The sequence below is a fragment of the Malaya genurostris genome, chromosome 3, assembly GCF_030247185.1.
Source record: "Malaya genurostris strain Urasoe2022 chromosome 3, Malgen_1.1, whole genome shotgun sequence".
In the NCBI taxonomy this organism is placed as follows: Eukaryota; Metazoa; Arthropoda; class Insecta; order Diptera; family Culicidae; genus Malaya; species Malaya genurostris.
The window spans coordinates 190,371,791-190,392,603 of NC_080572.1; the positions used below are offsets into that span (position 1 = coordinate 190,371,791).

Here is a 20,813-nt window from a genome sequence, read left to right on the forward strand (position 1 = left end):
TATTGCAACCTAGTATGAGAATCATCAAGTCGAATCATCGATTCGATTTTCTGCGATAATTGTCAACTTGCGATTCTCTCTTGGTAAATTCCACACAGCACCAATCATTGTCAAACTGTAATTTTTTTAAGGGCCGTGAAATACTCAGAGTATGAAGTGGAGTGAAGAAATGTAGAAAAATTCTCTCGCGGTTCATGCATTGAGAGACTCGAGATTGTAAGATTTTATCTTCGGCCATTAGTATTAGCTTATCAAATAACCGGATAGTGGCTTTCAAACGAGTCTAAGTTTTTCGAAATCGACTCTTCCATCTCCAAGAAATTTTGGTTCATTAAAAAAATTTCAGTTACGTCACATATAAGATTACATCTCTCGAACCACAAATGCTCGCCATAACCCTTCCAAATAGGATAAACAATACCGGCATACAAATAAGGCTAAGTTCATCATCTTCGGGAAAATTCAACCGATGAAAAATGTGCGGTTATTCGGTTACGTCACTTATACTATTCTATCTTCGGAACCGGAGGAGACAACCATTTGATTTTCGAACTCCATTAAAAAATCAATAGAAACTTTCAAAAGAAACTACACATGTAGAAATCGGCTAAGCCATCGCTGAGAGAATTGAGCAGTAAAATAAACAATGCGTTTTGTCGGTTATGTCACTTATATCATTATATCTTCGGAACCAGAAATGGCAGCTATATGATTTTCAAATTTGATTCATGGTCTGAAAGTAACTTTCAAACCTAGCTAGTAAAAATTGGCTCAGCCATCTCCAAGAAAACTGAGCAGTTAAAAAAATCTTTGAAAATTACACGTATATATACACAGACATTTTCCGATCTTGTCAAGCTGAGTCGAATGCAGTGGCGTACCGAGGAAATTTGACGCACTGGGCAAAATAAGAGTTTTGCCGCCCCCATCGTTGGATTAGTGAGCAAAAATCTAAAATCCGGAAATCCGCAAAGATCTTCAACGAGCAAAAAAAAAGGTCCCAAAGATAAAAGATTTCATCGCTGGAATAATGATAAAGCAATATATATGTATATAAGAATGCATATAAAAAGCATTAGTAATTTATACTATTGATTATTAAAACACTGCTTAGTAGAAAAACCTAATTAAGCCCATTAAAGTAAAATGCCGAAAAAAAGCTATTCATATACAAAACTTTGACACATCAAACTAGATAAACTCACCGGTAAGTAATTTTTGTGCTGAAATCATTAAATGTGATAGCTTTTGACAATATTCTATATGACACAGTCATTCCAAATACAAATTATTTATATTTGTTCATTCCATTCCACCCCAAGAAACAAGATTTGGTTTTGCATCAAGTAATAAAGACAATGATAACAAAAACATTATTTACAACTCAACAACATAGAGGTGAAAACATTACAGGATATTACATCTCAAAAATACAACTATACTCAGTAGGCCAAATTTATTGTGAATATTCGGCAAATCATTCTTTTAGTAAACCCTTCCGGTACCAAACGAGATCAAGTTTTTGTAACAATTTTATTTTGTACAAAATGAGTTCTGAATTTAGTGACATTATTTCACCAAGAAAAGATGGGCCAAATTTTTACCCAACTAGCGAAAGTAATACGCCATACCCAAATCCTAGTTTATCAAGAAATGTACAGTCTTCAAAAGGACTTCGACCACCGAGTGGAATTCGACCTCCAAGTGGAGGACTCCGACCACCGACCGGCAGTGGATTTGGCCACCCATCATTTGGCAAACCAGCTCCTCACTACACGAGATTTCTGCGTCAACCCACTGGATTTCAGGTACAACCGATGAGAGTTTCTGGAACTGAAATATCACAACCACATCCAGCATTATCGAATTCAAATGAACAATCTCCCTTTAAGCAACCAAAATCCGCTATTTGTGTTCCGGACAAAAGCTTGCAAAAATTAATACCTCTTCCTGGAGCACCTCAGAAACTAGCAATGATACCGAAACCAATTAGAATTCAAGGTCCAGATTTTACCAAGTTACCATCTAAAACACCTACGCAGTTTGCTGCTCAAATCAGCTCAGATCTAACAAGACTCAAACAAATAGGAACGGATAGGCAAGAATTGAAAGGGAGGAAGTCGTCTGACTTAGAGAGTATAAAGAAAATGTACGCCGCAGAAGGCCGCACCGAGAAGGAATCAGCTGTGTTAGAAATGGAGGGCTTTAGGGAGAAATATGGTATAACACAGAGTCCAAAGATGCGTCAATTGCTAGAAGTGACCGGTGAATGGAATCGAGAAATTTTAGAAAACCAACAGTTCCAAGAAAGGTTAGCTCAAGCAACTCCAATCACTCCAAAAGATAGAGTAAAAGTGGTCCCGTCTTTAGACTACATGATAGAGTCTCCCGAAGCACACCAGGATGTGATGCAACGTTCTAGAATAGAACTTGTTCGACGAGAAAAAATTGACGACTACAGGCAACGGATGGAAGTTCACAAAGAATATCGTAAGCTGTTGGAGGACCGAAAGAAAAATACTATAAGCCGCAGACCACTAACGAAGCAGGAACGCGACGATATTCGAAAACTTTACCAGGACGCCCAAGAGATGCGTTATACTACTCCAACGGAAGAGGAACTCGACAACGCCTTACGATTATCAGAGATGATGAAACTTGAAGAAGCACGCGTGTCTATGAAGGATTCTCCAGACAGGATTGTGGAAGTATTACTGCCGGAAACGTGTCCGACAGTGGATATAACCGGTGCAGTCGGAGATGTTTTGATTCCCGTGGAAATCCCGATCGAAGAAATGGTGACCATTAACAGTTTGGATCGTAGTACGGCTAAAGTAGCATTGAAAGCGTCTTTGATACCAGCGCCTACCGATGATGCGGCCACAAAACTGTTGGAATCAGGGTAACTATATTTTTATTAGTATTATTATCACACCTGCTTTATTTCGTCTTGGTTGAAGGGAAACTACAATAATACTAATAATTGAAACTGGCATAATCGAGCAATTGACGCGAAGGTAACAAATTTTAAAAATACATTTGAAAGAATTGTGTGTAAAAAAGTTGAAAACATTTGAATATTTTTGATTTAAAAACAGATGTATAAACTGTGAAATTTTGAAAAATGGAAATCACAGTTCATGTTATCTTTGTCACTTTAGTAAATGGATTTATATAATACTTTTTATTTAAATTGACACTCTGCTAAACAAAGGAATTTATGCAGAAACCGGCTTTAAAGTTTTTACTACAGACTATTTAATTGTAGGGGTTGGGGTTCACTAGAAGATTGATAGTACCTATTAGCTCCCTCCGGACAGCACCAGCCTAGATGCCGTGTGGAATCCGGCGGAAGAAAATGAACCAAGAAAAGATCCACTGGATTCCTGCTTCCATGTAGTAAAAGGCGACAATTGCAGGAGTTTTTTTTTCCTTTCAGTTATTAGAAATTTTCAATATCTAACTGATTGAAATAATTCACTTCTGATTACTCTATTTTACTAAATTATCTCTTCATTTAAGCTATTTCCGTCTAGCTTCGGAGAAAAGTTTTATTTGGAATGTTTTCTTCTTTCATGTTATTGATTGTCTTTCAGGATTGTAAATTGAATGATAAAAATCAACTAATGCGCAAATTCGTTAATATTACAAAGTTTTTTTTTTTTTTTCATAAATACGTTTATTTCATAGGCAATATACATAAGTTTTTCTTCGCCGTGGGATCCACAATACATAGTAGTTTAAACCTAATACATTTCGAATATCATGTTAGTATGTTGGTACTCATTAGTTAATCTAAACACTGTTTTTATCAAGCGAGTTGCTATTTTAAATTACATTAAATAAAATACATTTATTTTGTACATGATCTTATAACTATTTCAGGATTGTTTGTATCAGTTCACCACTTATATTCAATATCCTATAGTTGGCTATTGGTTGAACTCATGGAAGAGAAAACAGTTTAACATAAAATAAAATTTAAATTGGAACTCCAATGGATTTAATGAAATGATAAAGAAGTTTCATGTATGGAAGGTCACGACAAGCAAGAATGTCGCGAACTGGGACATTGGATAGTCTACCTTGGGTACGCAAGGAATTTATTAGTTGAGATCTGACATCACGAAACTCCACGCATGTCCAAACAACATGGTCAATATCGCGGTAACCTTCGCCGCAAGCACAATGATTAGTCTCGGAAAGTCCAATTCGAAGGAGATGTGCATCTAACGTGTAGTGATTGGACATGAGTCTGGACATCACACGAATGAAATCTCTACTCACATCCAGTCCCCTGAACCATGCCTTTGTCGATATTTTAGGAATAATTGAGTGCATCCACCGACCCAGATCATCTTTATCCCAAGAAGCTTGCCAGCTGGCAAGTGTTCTTTGGCGAGACGCGCTATAGAATTCGTTGAAAGCAATCGGTCTGTCATAAATTTCACCCTCAATAGCACCACGTTTGGCTAAAATATCGGCTCTTTCATTGCCTGGAATGGAGCAATGAGCCGGAACCCAAACTATTGTGATTAGATAATTATTATTCAATATGTCGTTCAGACACTGTTTTATTTTACCCAAGAAAAACGGTTCATTTTTGCCAGCAGCCTTTGAGCGAATGGCTTCAATTGCACTCAGACTATCTGTGAAGAGGAAATAATGGTTTGGAGATAATGTGACGATTACATTCAAGCTATAATGAACTGCTGCTAACTCTGCTATATAAACAGATGCAGGTTCTTGAAGCTTGAATGAGGCCGAAACATTATTGTTGAACATACCAAACCCTGTCGCTTCTTCCATTCGCGATCCGTCCGTGTAAAACATTTTCTCAGAGTTAATATGCCTGAACTTACTTGAAAATATTTTTGGGATTTCCATAGAGCGTAGGTGGTCCGGGATTCCACGCACTTCGCGCTGCATGGATGTGTCGAAAAATAAAGTTGAGTCAGGTACATTTAGGAGGCTGACACGGATAGGAATATATCTTGAAGGGTTGATTTCCTGTGACATATGGTTAAAATATACTGTCATGAATTTTGTTTGAGATCGAAGCTCGACTAGTCGTTCGAAATTATTAATTACCATGGGATTCAGCACATCACATCTTATTAGCAGGCGTGATGAAAGCTCCCAAAATCGATCTTTTAATGGAAGAACTCCCGCCAGAACTTCAAGACTCATTGTATGTGTCGAATGCATGCAGCCTAAAGCAATTCGCAAACAACGGTACTGAATTCGCTCAAGTTTGATAATATGAGAATTTGCAGCGGAACGAAAACAAACGCATCCATATTCCATCACTGAAAGTATCGTTGTCTGATACAATTTTATTAGATCTTGCGGATGAGCACCCCACCAAGACCCTGTTATTGTTCGAAGAAAATTTACTCTTTGTTGGCATTTCGTTATCAGATACCTAATGTGTCCTCCCCACGTGCATTTGGAATCAAACCACACCCCGAGGTATTTGAAAGTCAAAACCTGTTCGATTATTCTTCCCATCATATGAAGCTGAAGTTGCGCGGGATCATGCTTTTTTGAAAAGACGACCAGCTCTGTTTTCTCCGCAGAGAATTCGATACCAAGATGAACAGCCCAAACGGACAATTTATCTAAGGTATCTTGCAATGGTTTTTGCAGATCAATAGCTTTGGATCCAGTAACTGAAACCACGCCATCATCTGCCAATTGTCTTAGTGTACATGGGGTTACTAGACAGCTGTCAATGTCATTCACGTAAAAATTATAGAGGAGCGGACTGAGGCATGAGCCTTGCGGGAGACCCATGTAGCTAATTCTGGTTGTTGCCAAATCGCCATGTGAAAAATGCATGCGTTTCTCTGACAAAAGGTTGTGCAAATAATTATTTATAACCGCTGGGAGTCCATGTTGGTGGAGCTTGTCTGAAAGAACATCAATGGAAACTGAATCAAATGCTCCTTTAATGTCTGAAAATACAGATGCCATTTGTTGCTTTTGAGCGAAGGCAATTTGGATGTCAGACGAAAGTAATGCAAGGCAATCATTCGTCCCTTTATTTCTACGGAAGCCAAACTGAGTATCTGACAACAAACCGTTCGTCTCGACCCAAGTGTCGAGACGTCGTAGAATAATTTTTTCGAACAATTTTCTGATGCAGGACAACATCGCAATGGGTCTATATGAGTTGTGATTGGAAGCTGGTTTCCCCGGCTTTTGAATGGCGATAACTTTCACTTGTCTCCAGTCAGGTGGAACAATATTTTGCTCAAGAAACTTGTTGAACAATTCCAACAAACGTCTTTTTGCGAGGTCGGGCAGATTCTTCACCAAGTTGAATTTAATTCTGTCCAATCCAGGAGCGTTATTGTTACAAGACATGAGTGCTATGGAAAATTCCATCATTGAAAAGGGGCTATCAATGGAATCATCATTTGAAGAAGACTCCCTAACAATGCTATGCGTAGGAACGGAATCTGGACAAACTTTCCTCGCAAAATCAAATATCCATCGATTCGAGTACTCCTCACTCTCATTTCCTACGTTACGATTCCTCATTCGTCTGGCCGTATTCCAAAGAGTGCTCATTGAGGTTTCTCTTGACAAACCTTCCACAAAATGTCTCCAATAGCTGCATTTCTTAACCCGAAGTATGTTCTTGTACTTGGTTTCTAAAACCAAGAATTTTTCAAAATTCTGAGGAGTTCCTCCTCCTCGTTTTAAAAACGTCTTGAAAGCATTTTGTTTCGCGTGTTTAGCATCTGAGCACTCTTTGTCCCACCAAGGATTTGGAGGTCTTCTGTTAGACGATGGACCAAGAAATCGTTTGGTTTGGGCTTGTTCTGCGGCCTCCAGAATCGAACAAACGAGGAAGTCATATTCTTCAAGTGGGGGAAGCTCTTCCATTGAAGTTAAGACACTTGAAATATTACTTTGGTATTTAATCCAGTCAATATTTTTTGTCAAATCATATGGAATATTAACTGAATTAGCAATGCCTTTGTTACTGCTAATTGAGATGATGATTGGTAAATGATCGCTACCATGTAAATCAGGAAATACTTTCCAGGTGCAATCTAGTCGAATTGAAGTCGAACAAAGAGATAAATCTAATGCACTTGGACGTGCAGGAGGTCTTGGGATCCGTGTCATGCTACCCATATTTAGTACCGTCATGCTAAAATTGTCGCAAATATTATATATTAGAGATGATCTGCTATCATTGTAAACGGAACCCCACATCATTCCGTGCGAATTGAAATCTCCTAAAATCAAACGTGGAGCAGGAAGGGCTTCGACAATTTCATTAAGCTGTCGTTGTCCAACTTGAGCTCTTGGAGGAATATATACCGAAGCAATGCAAATGTCCTTTCCTTTAATGTTTATTTGACAAGCAACAACTTCTATACTAGAAGTCGAAGGAATGTTTAATCTATAAAAGGAATAACATTTCTTAATTCCTAAAAGCACTCCACCATACGGGGAGTCTCTGTCGAGACGTATAATGTTAAAGTCATTAAAATTTAAGGCTATGTTTGATGTAAGCCATGTTTCGCACAAAGCAAATACATCACATTTTTGACTATGCAACAAAACTTTAAATGAATCAAGTTTTGGCATGATGCTTCGACAATTCCACTGCAGGACAGTGATTGAATCATTTGCGGCGGATGATAAATTATCCATCAAATGATACAAAACCTGAAAGAGCTGGCCATTGAGCTGATAACTGTTTCAAAAAAGTTCTAGCTATTGGAAGGAATGCTGTTATGATGGTCTTTAGAGGTTCAGAAATATTGAATGCAGCGAAAATCCATTCTACAATTTCCGAAAATTTCAGTAATCCTGTTGGTGAATGTGAAATGGAGCCCACTGGATTATTGTCTTTTCTTGAGCTAGTTCCTGGATTGGTTTGTGAATTTGACAAACCAGGAGGCACAGTTTTTGGTTTTAAATTTGGCTTTTTAGCTTTAACACGGGGATCTTTTTTTGAAGGTATAATTTTAGGTGTCTTTTTTGGTATTTTGTGGTTTGTTAATCTCCTCTTAACAGACCCTTGAGGAGTGACAAACGAGGTATCTTCACTATTTCCGTCAGAGTCAGATTCCTCTGGCTCCGCAAGATTTGAAAAACCGTTTTCGGTTTCCAAAGGGGAGACATGTATGACCGTTTTGAGCATTTCTGCATATGTGCGCTTAGACCGTGCTTTTAAAGAAAGCTTCATTTTGTCTTTACGCAGCTTAAATGCAGCGCACACTGAAAGATCATCATGAGGGCTTTCCCCACAATAAACACATTTTTCAACATCTTTATCGCAAAGATTATCCTTATGAGGCCCTTGACATTTGATACATTTGGACTTATTACTACAGTAAGTAGCTGTATGTCCGAATTTTTTACAGTTCGTGCAATTCATAACATGCGGTACGAAAAGCCGAACAGGAAGACGAATTTTATCGATATAGACATGGCTAGGCAATGCAGATCCGGCAAATGTTACGCGAAACGAATCTGAGGGACGATAAGACTTTTTTCCATCGACAATAGATGCTGAGTACAATTGTTTGCACTCGAGTATCTTAACTCCCTCAAGCATGGAGTTTTTAAAACGGCCAACTCCATTTTTAAGTAAATCATCTGCTGTCAGACTTGCTTCAGTCACAACACCGTCAATTTCTACCTCCTTCGATGGAATGTAAACTCGATATTCAATAGCAAATAATTTACAGGTTACAATATCGTTTGCCTGTTTCAAGTCGTTAACTACAACTCGAATTTTATCTCTATTAACCTTACAGATTTCTTTAACTTCAGAGAAATGTGATGTCAAATCCTTTGTAATTTGCATCAAGTTTAAAATCTTTTCTTTTTTTCGAAGATAGACTATCCATGGCCCAGTGGTACCCTGTGGATAATGTTTAGCCCTCGGAGTATTTAAACTTTTACTAGTATCCGGAATCGGATTCGGATGATCTTCCATGAGATCATCCATTACATTAAATTTTTTTTGTAAATTAATAATACCAAAATAAAAACTTATGTTTAGTAAAATTTCAGATATAAGAAATAAAAAATAAATTAAATTAAATCTACCTTGTAGCTGATGTCTCTGTTCCTTTATCGTGAAGAACGACGTGAAGCTCTTCCAACGATTTCCAATTGGCAGTCTTTTGCTGTTTCCAATTGGCAGTCTTCTGTCGTTTACTGCTATCTCAGTTGCTCTGCCGTCGTTGTGAACACCACTGCACTTGCTGTACCTGACCCCAGGTACAGTGCTTTTGCTCTTGGTGGCGATCAAATGCGATGCTTGCAGTGTAGCACCTCGCGATATATGCCGTCTCTTTTGATCCTACGCAGCGTACAAATTCTGGTACCTGGTAGATCAGCACTGGGTTGCTTTAGCACCTCTGTGCCTTTGCACCCCTTCGTCTTCGCACCTTTATGCGATGGCACCTCTGTGACTCGTCACTTCTATGCTCTCGCACCTCTGTGTCTCTACACCTCTGTGCGTATGAACAGGATGGCCTTCGTTGCTAGCTTTCCAGTCGGGAAACGCCCCGAATATTGCGTTTGCTATGGGCAGTTTAACTACCTGAAGCTTAGAATTGTCTCGGTAGCAGCCGTTAACTCACGAGCCAGTACAATCGAAACACAACCTCTTCGCTTGAATGGTTTTTACTGAATGAAAATGAATATTACAAAGTTAATAACAGAGATAACATATATCAATATATTGAATACATAGTAAAAATACACTTGATATTAATATTTCAAACAAAAAAATATTTTTCTCGGTAGCCGACTGCCAGATCAACCAATATAACCAATTAATAATTTTATTAAATAATTAAAATAATAAAGTGGAAATAATAAAGGATCGGGACGCGCGTGAGGTCTGTTGACCTCTATTTGGTGATTTAAAATGATTTTACAGCAACTGCTTAGAATATGTCAATGCAATGAATCAACTGTTTTGTCTAAATCCTATTCACTCGTTTATTTTGTAATTTCATTTATAAAAAATAGGGAAGTTTTTATTCTTTACGCGATAGTATTGCAAATTTTTCTTCAGTTTCCTCGAATAAAAGCTGTGAATCAAGACTTCCCGGGACTTCAGTATCGGATATTGTTAAAACGTTCACTCGGGAAGTCATTGAGTTTACTGGTGCATCCGAACATCTTGAAACCGGAACATACTAGGTCGCGCGTGAATACTACCATTACTGAAATTTATACTACCAAATATCCTTCTCCTGTGACACTTGTGGAGTGCGCAGTAGTATATACGGCCTCTAGTAACAACAAGTGTTGGACTAACATCTCATTCCTTAGACGAACTACATTCGGGCCTGGCCGGCGCCAGTACTGATCAATGAATTCTGGGGTTACCAGAAGATGTAAATTGAAGGATGATTTGCCAATTTCAGATCGAATCATCTAGAAATTCTGTACAATTTCAGCTAATCCCGATCAGTAACGGAGTGGCAACCAGGGGTGGTCGCTCAAGCTCAAGCTATCCTTGGAAAAGTGACAATTTTTTTTTATCTAGATCATTTTTAGAAAACCAAATAAAATTTGAGAGCGTGCTGCTAATTCCGAATACACCCAGTAAATTCGAACATCGGACGCATCGTGCACGAAAGCTTTTGATTGCGTTTCGAACACGATTAAGGCTTACATTGTGTATCGCTAGAACAAAAGAGTGACTAGATACCAAAGGAAGAAACACAACGGCGGGAAGGGGTATAGCGCAGGTTGGATTCTCAACCCCTAACATAGGGCCAGAGTTTTTCTTGTCCTAAAAGGCGAATGGCCTTAAAGTTAAAGCTTTCATTATTGAATCAAAATCAATGTCAGATACTCTTCATCACCCTATCGGGGAGACGTCAACCCAAAAAAAATGCCTTGTTTGCTACCTCTTCGTTCTTGTACGTTAAGTGATACATAATAAAAGCGTATAGCTTCTTCAGGATGACGCGGTTGATGCAAATTGTGCAGAATTGTCCGATGACGGCCCGATTGAAGCGCTACGATCGGACCACAAATCCACCAGGCGAATCCTATACTGAAAAACTACAAGTGTTGCCTAACATACTAGGCTAACGCACCCACCTTCAGTCCCACCATCTTGGCGACAACCGTAGAAATAGCAACCCTGTGCTGTACGAGCATAGGCAGATGAGAAAAGCTAATCTGTCACATCGGATGAGTTAAAGGTAAACAAGAAAAAGATAAAAGTAGAAAAATAACAACGAACGTGCGCAGAGTAGCTATTACTAAAATCATTTATAAGATTAGGGAATCAGCTTTAATCAGTATTTCGTTAACCTAAACTTCATAGTAAAAAAAAACATACTGGTAAGAATTGAATTCACAGCTTATTATGAATTAAATGCTAAACAAATTTAAATACTAGGTAACCTGAACAACTTAGTCGCAGCTTATTAAAAGTGCATTCTACGCTACCCTGCTTATGAACTACAAATTGAACTAAATTATATTTAGGGAACTAAACGTGAGTAATCCAGAAATCAATTCGTATCCTATTCACTATTACAAATATTCAGAACATATTCTATAACTTAATCTAAAACCTATGTACAGTGAACTAAACAAACTCACTGAAATCAAATATTGAAATTGTTTATAGGAAAATTATATTCTCTCTGCATAACTGGATCAAGCGTCTTTCATTCGTTTCCGGACGAGAATCATAATTTCGGAAATATCCCGTTGAATTAAATTCAACAACAAGGATCAGCCTCATAAAGTTGTTCGAGCCATTGATGTGGAACAAGGCAACCAAAATTTTCTAATGATAGACATTTTCAATCAATCGTCACACTTTTGAATCCGCAAATGCACGAGAGTCTGCTTAAATTGATCTTCATTAAAAACCAACTCCGAGCACGCGAACTCAGAATATACGCCCTTATTCTGAATAACGTCGTATCGATTTTACGATCGTATTTCATTTGTATTCCTAATAACGCTAGCAAAATCAAAGGTAGCTAGGATCAATACGTCGTTATTCAGAATAAGAATGATAGACTCTGTTTGTCGTCATTTGTATTTGTTTTGTAGCCGACGAAATCACATCAATAGCCCAAATGTATGCAATTATATCTTTGTACATGCTTACGATACGGATATCGATATTTAAGCTACTCCCCTCTCAGCAGGCCGTTCAATTTTGTTGATTTTTGAGCGCTTGTTGAACGATATATTGCACGAAATATTCGTTCAATTTGCTGGAACGGTTTGTTGTTGTTTTTTCTCCTGCAAAAATAGTGTGAAAATTAAGTGTTACCTTTACATAGAAAGAAAATTTGTTATTATTCTACGTGAAGTAGAAGTATTGTACATGTATTGTTAGTTTAAACAAATGAGTGGAGAAAACTTCAGAAATTCTGCAGTAAAACTAGTCCAACGGGGCTCCAACTCCTCATGTTAAAAATGGCTCAACAATGGACCTCTGTCTGCCGGGTTTGTTGAACGAAAAAAATGGCATTCGGTTCAACGGTCTGTTTCAAAATCGGCAAACGAAGGACCCGTGTTGGCCTCCCGTTGAACGATTGATTGGACTTTCATTGGACTAATGATCCAACGTATTGGACCAATGAAGGACCACCGTTGAACGTTTTTTGTCGTGAATACGACTTACTTTACTATGGGGCGCCTTTTCAAAATTTACCCTCTGAGAGAGTGATAAGTTTTTGATCGTGAATATCTCCTATTATATCTAATGAATCAACATAATTCTTGCCACATGCCATCGGAAATATGATCACAATTTTATGATAAAACTTTCAGTTCTGTGACATATTCTCAAATAGTTCAAAATTTAACTTTTCTGAAATGTTTGGTATAAACGAGTATCAAAGAAGATAATTCATAAGGCGCGTTTGCCTTTCTCATATTTTGAAAGCTCATAGCTCAGCGATCTGTAGAAGGATTTATATAATCTAACTACCAATAGAATCGAAAATTTTCAACTTGAACGTGTATTACAACAATATTGAAGTTTTTCAATAGTACACTATTGAAAAACCTGTTTGATTTAACCCATGACAGCACCAGCCAATCAGAACGCGAGATGTCTGCATCTATACAAGAGCATCCATATATAAGTTGAGTGGTTCATTTTTCCTACCATTTGCTGAGCAACTCTTCCCGAAACAAGACACACATCGAGGACCTGTCGTCTCACTGTTTCCCGATATGAATGCACGAGACACGTCAGCACATTGACACCGAAAATCGGTAGAAAGGTAGCCAAAAAGGCCAGTAAGGCCCATTGCCGAAACAAGACACACGAGAACATCTCAGTTCTCAATATTTCCTACCAAAAGATTCATCAAGATGGGAGTTAAAATAATTTGCACCGTCACTAACACATTCAAGTACGAACGGCAATGCGAAAGCGAATGTTGAACACATCTTTATAGTAGTATGGGGTCGTGTGAAAATATGCCATGCGAAACAGGGTTTCCATATATACAGGTTAATCTGTATTATTATTACTACTACTATCATTATTATTATTAGAATCACTCTTGCATACCGAAGATCGTAGATACATTTCAGACCAGGCCATTGCAATTGTCTCGTACTGAAATTTCGAGAAGAATCAGATATCTTTGAACTTCATAGCTTCAATAAAAATAAACTACAAATTTGTCGTACCTATCCTCCTATATTAGCAAATTAAAAAGGAATTGTTTCAAGCTTGGAATATATAGTTGAAGAATAGTAGCTGTTTAATGTAACTAATCTGTACTTTAATGTAGGTGTATCGCTTCAAATTCTATTAGTGAAAAAGAGGAAAGCTTGCACAATTCATACAATCAATCAACTAACTGATATTCGGAAAAGTGATGGGAGCGTGCCAGTTTTTTCGTATTCACGAGATCCAGTTATGTCTCTGACATTACTCACCCGCCTTTTTCTAGGTGGGTCTTCACCAAGCTTGTGTTCAAGTTTTGTATGCAAGCAGTTATTTTTATAGCGATTCTCTTCCATTACTACCATTCTGCGATTTTGGTTGAAGCGAAAAACTTTTTCTCATTATCATATTACATGTTTAGCTAAGAAAACATATTTTCATCATGCAATCACCCTTATTCTGAATACCGACGTATCGTTTTTTCGATCGTATTTCATTCGTATTCCAAATAACGCTAGCAAAATCAAAGGTAGCTAGGATTCGACCGAACCATATTCGATCGAAAAATCAATACGTCGTTATTCAGAATAAGGTGATAATATCACAAAATTCACTGAATGAACATCATTTGACAGCTAACGGTGGTTTGTTTACGCATTCATTCTAACTTGAATACGTGTTATTAGAAATGTAAACACATCTGTACATGTCAAACATAAACTTTATTCATCCCGAGTTCATTTGTGATGTTATCTTGCAAATCCTAATTTGCTTGCTTCGGAGACAGCAAATGTATGACATTCGGGGCAGACTCGCATGAGGCTGTTTTTTGGGGGGTTCAATCTTACACTGAGGGAAAACATTTAAGACTTTCATAATCATGCACTGAACCAAGTAAAAATCAGTTCCAAAACGTGTTAGAAATTTTCATAAACAGTTTCATGATTTTCTCAACTACACTAGCTAAACAAGAGCGGAACAAGTAACTTCGGAATAAAAAAAATCTGGTCCGTATATCCGTAGATCCTTTACACAATTCAAAGCGTCGAAAATAGAGATCATCCCTTGAGTTTTACTAAAACGCAACATATTTTCTTTCGCAGTATTGAAGAAATTACCAACACATCCATTCAACCAATACCTCAAACTGTGGATTCAATGTACGAGATCGATTTGAAACTGGACCGACCAAAACGACAAAACCTTATACAATTACAGGGAACGTCGCGTCCTTCCTGGTTCCCCGGATTCTATACAGTTTTTCCTGGCCCACCCGGTTTAGTGCAAGCTACAAAATCGCCCAGTTCGACCCTGTTAACTGCACGGAGAAAAATTCAGCCATTCGCTGTAGTTTAGTTGGCTAAAATTGCAAGTATTGACAAAGTTTGCGATGATCTACAACAACACAATTTTGTAGTTTGGTATTTCTTCTGGTAGTGCTCGCGAACTTCCACTCAACATTTAAATAGTAATTAATCATTAAAAAGCGAGCGATTAATATCCACACAATTTAGTTTACGGAATTTAATAGAAATATCACTTACCATTGCTGCACCTTTCTGCAGAGCACCGCAGATAACGAGGATGGCTTTGGTCTGAGTTTGATACCTTCGTAGTACAAGTTACAGGTTTCAACCCCGTTATGTTCGGTTTTAACCTGCGTCGGTCCAACAGTGCCTCCAAAAACGGTTCGCATGCAACGTGGAAAATGCGCTTGCGGCCGATTTTTGCATTCGCTGCCAAATACTGCCGATATACTTCATTCTGTTCGATTTTACTCGCCAAGATCGATGTAGTTTCAAAGGTTGCTTTCAACCAAGCATATGCAAATTGTTCATTCTCCTGGGACTGTTGTTGCTGAGCGTGTTTGGCCGCTACCGTCACCGGACCTGATACTGAACTTTGTGACGAGATTGTAGCTGCTACTTGAGTAACAGGAAGTTTTGGCGGGGTTGCGTCACCACGGCTTATAATATTAACAGGTATTTGAGGAGATTGAGAAGCTGCTGGACGAGTTACGCTGGTTACTTGAATGCCCGTTGTATTCACGGGCGAAGCTGTACTCGTAGTAGTTGTGTTCATTTGACCAATTGCGGTTGAAGCCGCCATTTTACTTGATACTGTGTTCTTGGGAACCTCCGGTAGCGCAGGAATAGTTGGAGTCGGAATTGAAGGTTGTTCTTTCTGTTGTACCGTTAGTTGAGCCATGCTTGGTGCTTGTGATTGCATAGTGGAGCTAGGATTTTGATTAGGATTGCCAGAATGATAACCGGATATAATCCCAGGGATGGTTTCCACTACTCGCATTAGTATACAAGCATCAGGACCATAACTTTGTGCTTCCATCGTTACCAGCGAAACCAACGTGTCAATTATACCAGTTACATGCATCATCGAGGTACAAGGTTTTTCGCCCATTGACGTTAACGAATAGATACATTCCAGTGTGTACTACAGCAACATTATGTCACTCAACGAAAGAAACAAACAAATTTGATCATATATCGTTTGATTCAAACATCTGGTAAGATTTTCCTCGTTACTTTCTTTCTGAGCTATTTTACTCAGTATTTCCAAACAACTAATGATGACTCCTGGATCTGCTCCCTCTAACCCTTCCGAAATTGTGGAAAGTAAGCATCTTGTGACCTCATCCGCTTGGGGATCGCTGATGTCAATTTCAATCGCAACATTACCCAACATATCAAATCCCATATGATGCAGATTATTCCATCGGGCGTTAGCACACATGATTAAAAATCTTAAAAACGACCGGTTAGCTCCCAATACAATAATATTTTCTTCGTTGAAGCTTAGGTTTCTAAATATTGACGCAATCTGTTGCACTCGTTGCCCAATATAGTCATTGGTTCCTAAACCAGATCCCAAACTAAGGAATCCTCTTAACGTCGCCATGTTCAATTGTCCACAATTTTCTTCATCTGCGGTCTTGTGGTCTTCTTCATATATACTTTTGATGAGTTCGGTAGGATCTCGTTCAAGCTTCTGAAAGCAATCTTCGTAAGATAATTCCAGCACTTGAGGTTTTTCCAGAAGACTATCTTTCCAAAACCGTTGCAATGAGTTATTTCTTATATTTGCATAGTAAACATTGAACATGTCTCGAAGAGTGTAATCGACGACACGACCAGGCAGTCCGAAGAAAAACTGACAAGGAAATTGTCCGTTAACGATTCACCGCCAGTTACCGCAAATATAGCGACCCCTTGATAATGATGAAAATAATTTTCTCGAGCAACACTGTTTAAGTTTTCCAGGATCTAGTTACCAAGGATCCCCAGAGTAAATAAACAAACAATTTCTAAACGCAAAAAATACGAGAAAGCATTTTTCACAGATTTTGTTAAAATATAGTAAAAAATATCTGCGTGTATTTCAAGAATAGAATCAGTGACTTCTACATGAAAATTTAATGAAGGGTAACTTTCCAGTTTATGCAATTCAAATGCTAACCAGTCAACATGTTCTAGTTTCAGGCGTCTCAAAGACGGGAGTTGCAAATGGTTTTGTAAGAAACACAATTCATGGTCAAGCATTAAAAATAATGCATTTATCGTGAGTTTTGAAATGTTCTGACGATTACGATGTAGGATACGGTTACAAGAATCAAACAATAAAAAAGTAGGTAGTAGCTCAATTTGTTTCAAGTTGTCAAACAATCTAGTTTATAATTCTTGTTGATTTTTTCATTAAATGGCCTTAACAATAAGTAACAATTTCTTTTGTTTGCTGTCTTTTATTTCAATTACTCAACCATTTCCATGTTTTGTATCATCGTACGTAGGATGCCCGATCATTTAGACTACTAAGTACATGCCGTACTTAAAAGTTTCCTTCACGAGCAAAACCTCAGCTAATGTTCCCAGTTTGACTACGTTAACGCACAAAATCTGCTTCATTTGCCCGTTCTACTCGATAATCAGCTGGCGTGACTCGTGATCGATCACGACATTTCGAGTGAGGCATTTCCGCATATAGTTTTTTTTTTTGGTTTTCTCGGCAAACGAGATAAGACTAAGCACTATGTACATCTTGTCGAACAGTTGCTCTATGCTCTACAGTTTCTGCTTTTTGGGGGGTGCTAAACGAAGCCAAGTGCCAAGCAGATCCTAGGGATAATGTAACCAACCGTCCGTATTTCTTCCGGCTCGCAAAAACCTCAAAATTCGTTTTGAGATTATTTATATAGCATATTTCAAATAAACAACATACGTAGCCATGGTTCTGGTAATTGTTATTAAAAATCAACAGTTTTCGATTTTTGTTGCCAGTTTCAATAATTTTTCAATCAATTTCGTTTTGACATTACCAGTTACTGAGGGGTAGTTAAATTTACGATACAGTTTAGATAGACGAGTGGCAGGTCGTGTCGTCGGTGTAATGGTTAAAGACTCCCCCGTGAGCCAACAGACCCTCAACTAATTTTGGGCATTTATCAACTTTCAGAGTATGTTTACTTTCATTAGACATCAGTGTACACACGTTTATAGCAAAATCCTGCTCATTCGGCAGCGGAGACAAAAGAGATAACATTAACTTGTACTCGGTAGGTTTATACAAATCACATGACAAATTCAGCGAAGCTCTCATCGCTTCTGGTATGTTATGTTGTGCATGGTTATACACTGCCGGTATAGAATGTAGCATTCGGGCCGACCATCTTCGGATGCGTCTTTTCTCCTCGTCTTCCTCATCTGCGGGATCTTTTTCTTCCCCGTGGAAATTAACCCGTTCGTATCTGTCCAAAAATCGAATATATATTTGCTTGATAGCAAGCTCATTATTAACACAGTGTTTCGGAAGTTTCATTTCATCTATCACTTCATCCCAGTCCTCGCGGGCATTAACTTTCAACCAACCACCCCGACCAATAACGATTGAGTAAAGCTTATGCAAATCCACATCGCGTCCACATATTTTCGGCAAACGCACGAAAGGTGTACTAAAATAATAAAGAATTATCAAAACAGATTGAAATACTTCATAACTCAATTCACTCACCCGTTTTTCTCATGAAATTGAAACAAGTCCTGCAAGAAACTAGCTTTACCCTTTTCAACAAACAGCTTTTTTTTTGTTTGTGTTGTCGCTTCCCAGTACCCGGTGGATTTTGTCGACCCGCATCGGTCCGATCATCGGCCCGATTATCGGACCTATTGAGCACGATATGGGGCCGATCGTAGCGCTTCGATCGGCCCGCCATCGGACAATTCTGCACCATTTGCATCAACCGCGTCGACCTAAAAAAGTTTTATGTTTATATTATGTATCGCTATAGGAACAGAGTGAAGGAACATCAAACAAGGCATTTTCGAGCCGACGTCTCCCGGATAGGGTGTGAAATACATTCTTTTGTTTCGATCATAGAGACTTTAACCTTAAGGTCATTCGCCTCTTAGGGCCAGAAAAACTCTAACCCTATGTTCGGAGTTGGAAATCCAACCCCGATATATCCCATCCCCTGAGAATCAGCATTTTTTTTTTTTGCATAAATATCTGTTTATTATTCTTATTTTTGTGTATTACATCAACATTTTACAGTACAAGTGTTTTGACCCTTTGGCCTTTCATCTTTGTTGTTCATACGATTCGTTATTAATATTAGGTGTTTTAGTTACTTTTGTTTTACATACTAATGTTTAATCATAATATTTATTTTAATTATTTATAAAATGTCTACCTACTTATAACTATCCTTAACCTAATACGTACAAATTTTGAATTATTTGTATTTCAGAGATTGAGCACCTCTCTTCAAATTTCGTGCAGTATTGTTCGAATTTTTGTTCTACACTGAGCCAAAATCGCCCATTGGTTTTATGTGAAAAATCACATGCTTATTGAAAAATGCCTATCACATTATATTCATATGCAGCATGTAACATTTATAAGTTCATTTATAATTCTTAATTTGAATCTCGATCACTTTTAAGTATACAGCACTTGCACCTTATGTGTGAAGCACGTAAGCAGATTTCATTTCATGTGTAAATCACATATAAATTACGTGATTGTAAGCTGTGAAAAAATGTTCGAATTGAAAATGGTGGCAAGTAACATAGACGAGAGTGCTCGCAGATTTAGAATTGCAAGTTGTTTGCTTGAGTTTTTGTGCGTAAGTTTATACGAGTTATCGAAGAACATAATGAAAATAATATACTCAACATTTTTTAGAATGCGAAATAGGCTCAACTGTGAACAGGACGGTCGGACAACAGCGACATTTTCGCTTCATATATGCAACGGAACGCAATATGGACGCAACAGTGTGTAAGGAATAATAACTTTTAATTTTGCTTAGATATTTGTTATTATAAAAATAAGTAAAACGCACTCAATTATATATCTCACACAAAGAAAACGTGAAATAATTTCATATAATAAATACCAGCCGCACTGAAAATAAGTCAAAAGATTAGCGTTTGATTACCATTAGAAAAACACATGGAAGTTGAATGAAATTCATATAATCAATACATTAATTTCAAATAAGACACATGTGATATTCCAATAATAGGTAAGTGAAATTCACATAAAACATACGTGTTATCAACAATGATTTTTATTATGTGGCACATATGACTTTTATATATAGAAAAAGTAACTTTTACGTGCAAAGTATTATGGAAAATAATCATATGTTTTTGCATTTGAATACTAAGTGATTTTTATTTTGAGTGTAGTATATCCAGTGAGGCCATCTCATGTACTTCACTAGTTCTTGTCCAAGGGGGTAGATTTAGAATCATCTTTAAGATCTTACTTTGAATGCGCTGAAGCCTAAGTTTGTGTGTTCGTGCACAGCCCCGCCAAACAGGGACTGCGTATTCAATTGCGGGGTAGATGATTTGTTTATAGACAGCCATCTGATTCTTCAGGCATAGTTTAGATGTTCTACAAATCAGCGGATACAGAGACCTAATGAGTATGCTGCATTTTTGAACGATTTTGTCAACATGTGACCTGAATATCAGATGTCTGTCAAAGGTGAGTCCTAGATAGATAACTTCATCGGACCATTGAATGACCTCATCACCGAATCGTATTCTGCATTCGTCTGATGGAACAAGTTTTGGAGATCTTGAATGTGGAAACAAGATGACCTGAGTTTTTGCTGCATTGATCACAATTTTCCAGC

The 20,813-nt window shown here is 37.9% G+C and overlaps 2 protein-coding genes and 1 pseudogene across 2 annotated transcripts; 1 reads left to right on the forward strand and 2 right to left on the reverse strand.

Moving 5' to 3' along the window:
* The first annotated feature begins 1,488 nt into the window (after positions 1-1,488).
* Positions 1,489-15,163, forward strand: LOC131439372 (uncharacterized). The gene is made up of 3 exons (XM_058610296.1): positions 1,489-1,808; positions 1,893-2,902; positions 14,758-15,163. The coding sequence occupies exons 1-3, from the start codon at positions 1,548-1,550 to the stop codon at positions 15,008-15,010; spliced, it is 1,524 nt and encodes a 507-aa protein (XP_058466279.1). The 5' UTR covers positions 1,489-1,547; the 3' UTR covers positions 15,011-15,163.
* A 31-nt stretch (positions 15,164-15,194) lies between these two features.
* On the reverse strand, positions 15,195-17,087 carry LOC131439371 (uncharacterized; annotated as a pseudogene).
* A 39-nt stretch (positions 17,088-17,126) lies between these two features.
* On the reverse strand, positions 17,127-18,984 carry LOC131434152 (AT-rich interactive domain-containing protein 2-like). Its single transcript, XM_058600800.1, has 3 exons — positions 18,978-18,984; positions 18,677-18,764; positions 17,127-18,617 (listed from the first exon to the last, which is right to left on the reverse strand). Exons 1-3 carry the CDS (start codon positions 18,982-18,984, stop codon positions 18,020-18,022), a joined length of 693 nt encoding a protein of 230 aa, XP_058456783.1. The 3' UTR covers positions 17,127-18,019.
* Positions 18,985-20,813: the final 1,829 nt, after the last annotated feature.